Consider the following 8,083-nt stretch of genomic DNA (forward strand, 5'->3'; position numbering starts at 1 on the left):
AAAATAAAAAATAAAAGATGAGTTTATGCAAATGCCACCCAAGTGAGACAGAAACAGAACATCCTAAGGGCAATATTTAGTTTGACAGACAAAATCGACAAATATGCATGATGGGTTTTTTCAAGTAAAAACCACACAGATATAAAATAAAAAAACAAATTCCACCAATATAAATCTGAAAACACACTGATAACTCTAAAACTGGTTCCATCCAACTTAGATGTAGAATTAAGCAACAAGTTTCGATTGATTGTATATGCTACATTAACTTTCTTTCCTCGTCCACGATGCTGTGAGGACCTGCTAGACTAACAGCAAGGAGAATGTTTCCAAGAGCATTCTTTACCGAACTTTTATCACACTGTTTCGTTGCAGTTTGTTTACGTTGCTAAGCAATCAAGTAAGTTTCGTCCAAATTTGGTGACTTTTTAATTGAACCCCATTCATGTACTCTGCCCAAGCTTATGGTTGTTAGAACAAAAGTGACGACGGAAAAAGTATTCTACTTTTGCAATTGCAAATCTTACATCTTAAATGTTATAAACTCAATGTTGAACAAAAAAAAAAATAATAATAATAATATATAAAGCAAAACACATATATCTCCCTACAGAAGAGGAAGAAACGTGAGCAAAAAAAAAAACTCCTCATTTTTCTGCAAAACGTGGGGGGGTTGCAGTTGTGGAAGATTGCTGCACAGATAATGGGAGAAGTTAAGGGAAAGTGGAGGCCTCTACTCCCCCACGTAAAAACTCCAGAGCCTTCCAACCATGCCTATAAATAATAGTTGCAGTGCAAGAGGAAAAAAGAGGAGAGAAAACGGAAACGGGGTAGAGTGACAAGAAAACGTTGCAGAAACTGAGAAGCACAAGAGGAAGGAAATCGACAAAAAAAAAAGACAGGCAGCAAAAGAAAGCGAAAATGAATAGCAACAAGAAGCCAAATATAAAGAAGAAAGATTAAAAAGGTATTTTTCATTCTCTTAATGGATTCATGATTTTTATTAGAGAGGTTGTTGTCGTCTTTTGCAGAAAAAAAAGGGGGAGGTTTTCTTTTTTTTTCTTGTTTGACTGAAGCAAAGAAGATGTTGGTGGGAACATGCACCACCAACAAATCGCACCGACCCCCCCAAACCTGTCCTCGTTTCTTCTTCTTCTCCACCAACGGAGACATTTGCTGTCTTCTTCGCCAATAGCCGCAAAGAAACCATCGTCTCTGCCACCAACAGCGGCCATGCAGTGATTTCTATGCCCAGCAAGTTCGTCCGTGCCGCTGCCGTCAATCCCATGAATTTCTTCGGGGTGGTTTAAACCATCCCGTGAAGTTCCAATCAAATCTAAGTGCTCCGTGCCGTTGTAGTTAGTCCCATGAATTTCTTCGGAGTGGTCTAAACCACCCCGTGAAGTTCCAATCAAACCTGAAAGCTCTATGAGAGTCCCGACGCCATGCTTTGTCTTCTCAAAGTTGAAGATGTCGAACACTGCAGCAACAAACACGGACATGGAAAAGCAACAAGAAGCATGGACCGGCGGCAACGAAATCAGCCTAAGTCTTCCTGCGTTACAAAGTGTGCCAGAATGACGTCGACTTCAAGCACCAGCGGGAATAAAGATTGCTCTCAGGTCACTAACGGAAGAGAGAACACAAAGGGTTCCTCAGGCATCTAGAAGGTTTGCAAAGGAAAAGATGGTTTGCAAAGGAAAAGTAAGTAAAATTGACAAATGCTACAAAACAAAAGAGCATTTCACCTGCGATGAAGAATCGGATACTTAACCCACGATCAAGTTCTCAGGTTTTGTTTGTTCTACAAAGAGCAAAGCTTGGATATTAAATCCCACAACGGCAAAACTCAGGTCATTAACCTCCATGAACGTTTCGTAAGTGTTAAATCCCGCAAAGTATTTGGGTACAAAACTCATGCAGTTCTTGGATGCTAAATTCGTCTCAAACTCAGTTTGGTCTCTTCTCACAGCTACTGATCACAGTAGGCAATCCAACAAAAACATGAGAGATGAAAAATAGCAATGGTGCTCTAGTACCTGGTAAAGTTGGCGAGCTATTAAGTGACTTTGCATGCATTGATCACTAGTTTGTGCCAAATAAAAGCAGAGTAGATAAAAGGAAAGTGTGGACAAAAAGTAAGTTACAAGTGGGAAAAACACACCCCATGTTATTCACGTGGTTCATTCATTCGTAAATATTAACGAACTACGCCGGTTTGATTCCGTTAAGGATACGTAGGCAGTCTAATATCAAATTTTAGACGCAACCGTGAAACCGAAATGAATCCCTGGTTTATATAAACTAAATTCACTCCTACCATCAAATACCAAAATGGCACGAAGCCAAAGAAAAGTTTCAAAGGGCACGAAGCCGTATCAAAGTCTCAAATGGCATGAAGCCATATCAAATTTTCAAATGCTCCTCGCCCGCATGAGCTGAAACTGCATAAGGCACTATGCTCCTCGCCCGCATGAGCTAAAACTGCACAAGGCATCAAATCCAAATAAATACCAAATCCATGAACTACGAGTGACTTGATCCCTCAAAAGGGTACGTAGGCAATCTAGGATTCAACCTATGTGCAGTCACAAAATCAAACAAACATCAAATTCCTCAAGTTACATTTTTATTCAAATTGGAATCAAAGGGTATTTCTTTCCCAAAAGAAAGATTGTAATTAATAGGCGTGTAGCCTAGAATGGGTCGAACTCGAATTAATAAAACCCTCTTCGGAAAACTGAATGAGGGTGAAATTGTGTCGAGTGAATTATTTGTTTACATATTATGTACAATTTTTGCTCAACACTCAAGATCTAATTGTTTGTGAGTATTATACAAGGATCTATATAGTTTTAGGGCTCGCTTGTAATTGCTATTAAAATGACTAAAAGTATTTTTGGTGAAAATGTTTTAGTACCAATCATTAGCAAAAGTACAAATGAATCTTAGAAAAACACTTGAAGTGCTTTTGGAATCCAAAAACATTTTCTATAAAAGTGTTTTCAGTCATTTTAAAAACACTTCTAAATGCGTCATTAGACTTTGGTAGATTTAATCCAGCATCTTAGAAAAGCAATTGAAGTTCTTTTGGAATCCAAAAATATTTTCTATAAAAGTGTTTTTAGTCATTTTAAAAACACTTGTCATTAGACTTTGGTAGATTTAATGCAAGTTATGTATGTTTGGTAATGTTAAGTAAAATCTTTTGGCCCTTGGTATATATCCTGAGATACAAGAAAAACATCTAACAAATTAATTTTGTTATTTATTACATATGTTGTTTTAAAAGTTATTGGATTCAAAATGTATTATTACATAAACAAAAAAAAAAAATTGACAAGCCGATATCTAAACCACACGGGGAGGTGACTCGAACACAGGTGTACGGGTGAGAGCACAATGTCTTAGCCAAACGGTCTAACGTACAGGTACTATTTATTATATAAATTCTTTTATTAAAGGTGATATTCTAAACAACTCAAACTTAGACGGGAAAAAGATTTAGACCGGCAACTCGAGTGTACAGGTGAGAGCACAATGTCCTAGCCAAAAGGCCACATTTGCTATTTATTATATAAATTTTTTTTCTTAAAAGTGATATTTTAAACTACACAAATCTATGCGGGAAAAAAAATGTTTATTATTTAAAACTAATAAGTAAAACATTTGTAAGGGTAAATGTGTCAAGGTGTGTATGGTTTACATTTTAAATAAAGAAAACTTACTGAAAAAAGTTTGAAAACTTTGAGTTAACGATAAGGACAAAATAAAGGATAAAATAAATAGCACAATGATTGATTTTTTTAATGTAAAATTGTGATTTTTCGTTAAAATAAACAGTAGTTAAAGTTCTTTTAAATAAAACCCACCAAAAAACTGATCAGTCAGGACTCGGACATTCATTTTCGTTTTGCTCCCCCCCCCCCCAAAAAACAAATTTTCTCAGCAACCAAATAGTCCATTTCAAATTATAAACAACAAAAGCAGCAGAATCACAAAGATCAATACACAAGATCTGAAATTTCTCAGCTAATCCTCAACTCTGTTTTCGGGAAACCAAGCAGCTCTAAATCACTCGCCTTTGAGTTAGAAATGCATACCTCGGTTTCTTAGAGATAACGACGCTTTCTCAAACGTCGTCTACGAGAAGGCCATCCCGGCAACGATCAGCGAAAATCGGGAAATGCAGTGAAATTGGAAGCTGAAAGGAGACCGTGGCCGAGTTGGCGGCCAGACGACGGCAGATATGACGAGATTGCGGCAGAGAAAATGGCGTTTATAGGGTTTTAGAGACGCAGTGAGTGCAGTGAAGAATCTGGAATTTTGGAGAGAGAGGGAGAGAAGGGTGTCTCTGCAGCTTGAAAATAGCGTTTAGAATTTCTGAAAAACATCAATCTTGAATCTTTCTATTTCCAGATTTTTTTGTTTTTGTTATTTAATGGAAACCTCCTCGAGAAAGTGTAATAATAGATTCTACTCGCCAGTAATTTGGTGGGATTTCGGTGACTAGTTGATCCAACGGCCAGATGTTTGCACCAAAGCGAGTTTGGCTACAGCACATAGTTTTGTGTAACCTGACTCTGTGGGCCTTTGGACGACACGGGGAGGCTAGAGAATGAACCTGCCAATTGGCGGGAATGACCAACCAACACTTGTTCGACCAAAGAAAGAACTGGCTCAAAAAATTGATGGAAATAAAAAATGATATAATTACGAAGTATTTGTATTATCATTTGTATCATATCTCTAATAGATATAAGACTTACATGTGTTAGTAAACTATATATCTATTAGAGATGATACAAATGATGCTATAAGCATGTGGTATAAGTGCAACATTACTTGTTGAAAATTGGATAAAAGCACGTTTGTGGGTAAGATTATACAAATATATAGAGACCTCCTTTATTTTTAACACGAGTGCTAAGAGATATGTGTTTGTAGAATTATAGGGGAATGTATGTGTTATCCCTCCTACATAATGCCTTTATTTATAGTAGTCAAAAGAGAGAAGAAATTCCTTCATCCCCAAGGAATACAAGTTGTAATAGGAAATGATAACTAGTATCAAATCTAATCTAGGATTTACACAATCACATATAAACTAGGAAATTTTACAACACTTCCCCTTGAGTGTGTACATCCTCAAGGTAGATTTAACATCATGCAAAAGTTGAGGAAGTCTACTCGTCGACACTGATTCTAAGAAACAACGCTTATTCTCAATAAGGTAGGAACTTGCATAAGTAAGTAAGTCTCACTAAAAAAAAAACCCTAAGGCTATGACAAAAATCCAAGTAGGGACAAAATCCATAGTCTAAGGAAAAATGTGTGAGAAATGCAAAGTAAAAAAAAACGTCTACGGTACGTCATCAGAGATATGACCAGCCCATGGTGGGTGCCTCGTTAAAACCTAGTTAGGTAGCAAAAACTCAATGAGAAAAATGCTCCTAATCGTAGGAAAAAAAGAGTACATTAAGATTAAGCAAGTATCTTCAGGATACTCCCATTGAGTTTGACACAATTCCAAAGAGAAATAGCAATGTTACAACTCAGAAAGTTTACGCATACCAATTCCATGAACAAACTTTTGAAACGTCGTCTTCGGCAATAATTTGGTGAAGAGGTCGGCCAGATTGTCTTGTGAACAGATTTGCATGACTTCAATATTCTGATGCTCTTGTTGTTGATGTGAAAAGAAGAACTTCAGCGCAATAAGCTTGGTGTTGTCACCTTTGATGTAGCCCTTCTTGAGATGTTCAATGCATGATACGTTGTCTTCAAAGATCGTCGTCAGGACATCAATGGCGGGATAAAGATCGCAAGTGCTTCGAATATGGCTCACTACTACTCTCAACCAAAAGCATTCCCGAGTTACTTCATGTAAGGCGGGAATTTCAGCATGGTTAGACGAAGTGGCAACTAAGGTCTATTTAGTTGACATCCAAGAGATTGCAGTGCCTCAAACGGTAAAGACATAACCCGTTTGAAAACGTTCCTTATGTGGATCAGACAAGTATCCAGTGTCGGCATAACCAACAAGGCGATAATCGACTCAAGAAGCAGGGGGTGCAGCATCACTCAAAGATCTGTAGGGATAGAATAAGCCAAAATCCGTAGTACCCTTAAGGTAACGGAAGATGTCTTTCAGGCCAGTCCAGTGTCTGCATGTTGGTGCACTACTGTATCTTGCCAAAAGATTAACAGCAAAGGAGATGTTGGGTCTAGTGCATTGAGCTAAGTACAATAAAGTTCCTATCGCACTTAGATAGGGAACTTCAGGCGCCAAAATCTCTTCATCATTCTCTATCAGACGGAAGGGATCTCGTTTTGCATCTAGCGATCGAACGACCATAAAAGTACTCGAAGGCTTCGCTTTATCCTCATTAAAGTGGCGCAACACCTTTTAGGTGTAGTTCGATTGTTGTACTAGGATTCCATCCAAACAATGCTCTATCTCGAGACTGAGACAGTATCGAATCTTACCTAGATCTTTCATCTCAAATTCCAACTTCAGGTGCGCGGTAGTTCTCGCGAGCTCTTCAAGAGTTCCGATGAGATTCATGTCATCGACATATACTGCAACAATCGCAAATCCAGAATGTGACTTCTTAATGAACACACAAGGGCATAGTTCGTTGTTCACATATTCATGACTAGTCAAATACTCACTTAACTAGTTATACCACATTCTTCCAGATTGTTTCAAACCGTAGAGTGAACGTCTTAGCCGAATTGAAAGCGTGTTCCAGGGGTTGGAAATATTTGAACCAGTCAATGTAAGTCCTTCGGGAACTTTTATGTAAATTTTCGTATCAAGATCCCCATAGAGATACGCAGTTACTACGTCCATCAGCTGCATACTCAATTTTTCAGAAACTACCAAGGTTAAAGGGGGCCGGCGGCAAGGGTAGAGAGATTGAGAGATATGTGTTTGTAGCATTGTAAGGGAATGTGTGTGTTATCCCTCCTACATAGTGCCTTTATTTATAGTAGTAAAAGGAGAGAAGAAATTCCTTCATCCCCAAAGAATACAAGTTGTAATAGGAAGGGATAACTAGAATCAAATCTAATCTAGGATTTACATAATCACATATAAACTAGGAAAGTTTACAACAAGATGTCCAATTTCAGAGGTAAGGATGCAGACTTATTGCAATAATTAATTACTAATTGACATAACTCACTTAACAAACAGGACATATATTTTCAAAGAACGAGTTTTCTATTTCCTTACTAAATCGAGCCCTATGAAGCACGATTCTTATGCATTATTTTAATTTTCAAAAAGTATACCATAATAAGTTAATCGTAAGTAAGAAGATTGATTATGAAGAGAAAATAAAATATAGAAGCCTTATGGGCAAAGTTGGGTTTGATCACAAGAGAGGATCGGTGCTACTAGTAATGGAACGTGAACCGCTAAGTTTCGACAAGGTACATTTAACATAATTCAACGAAAAATGCTTCTAACTTATCTTTAACTTTTCTCCAATTTTATCTTCTTCAAGAATTCTTACTCCAGCCTTTCTTTTTGTTTTAATTCCATGAATTCTCTTATGAACCTTCCGATCTGTTGCTACTGTATACAAAGATGTCGAACAATAAGACCTTTCAAACAAAATTCAACGTCTCGTTTGTTGTCCCGGATTAGCTTGGTTTGGACAACCCTAGATTTAATGTACTTTGAAGGAAGAAATTGATGCAACTTTTGAATTTTGTCCAATTGAAGGTAGAAGATCAATTTTTCATGAAGCAAGCTTATCCCTCCCAATCCTGCTTTTTTTTTTTTTTTTGACGTTCAAATGGGTCAAGACTTCGAAGTTGCATCCATTTTCTCATTCAAGATACAATAAATCTACAAAGTTTTCTAATCCAAACCAATTCTAGACACCAAACGAGGCAGTTCTTTCTGGCAATGTCCAAACCATTTTATCTTTTTAAATAAGTTTTGCAAATCCACCAAAGTGAGACAGAAATAGAACATCCCAAAGGCACTTTTTAATTAGTTGCCAGACAAAATAGACAAATATGCAGGATGATATTTTTCAAGTTAACAACTAACACAAATAAAATAAAT

The 8,083-nt window shown here is 37.2% G+C and overlaps 1 protein-coding gene across 1 annotated transcript; it reads right to left on the bottom strand.

Annotated features, from left to right (window-relative positions):
- Positions 1 to 555: 555 nt before the first annotated feature.
- On the bottom strand, positions 556 to 1,502 carry LOC126616889 (uncharacterized). The gene has a single exon (XM_050285022.1). The coding sequence runs from the start codon at positions 1,500 to 1,502 to the stop codon at positions 975 to 977; it is 528 nt and encodes a 175-aa protein (XP_050140979.1). The 3' UTR covers positions 556 to 974.
- Positions 1,503 to 8,083: the final 6,581 nt, after the last annotated feature.

Source organism: Malus sylvestris, chromosome 3 (genome assembly GCF_916048215.2).
Source record: "Malus sylvestris chromosome 3, drMalSylv7.2, whole genome shotgun sequence".
In the NCBI taxonomy this organism is placed as follows: Eukaryota; Viridiplantae; Streptophyta; class Magnoliopsida; order Rosales; family Rosaceae; genus Malus; species Malus sylvestris.

What these genes read in the sequence shown, in the direction of transcription:
- LOC126616889 (XM_050285022.1), bottom strand. Translation starts at nt 1,502, where the DNA reads ATGTCCGTGTTTGTTGCTGCAGTGTTCGACATCTTCAACTTTGAGAAG.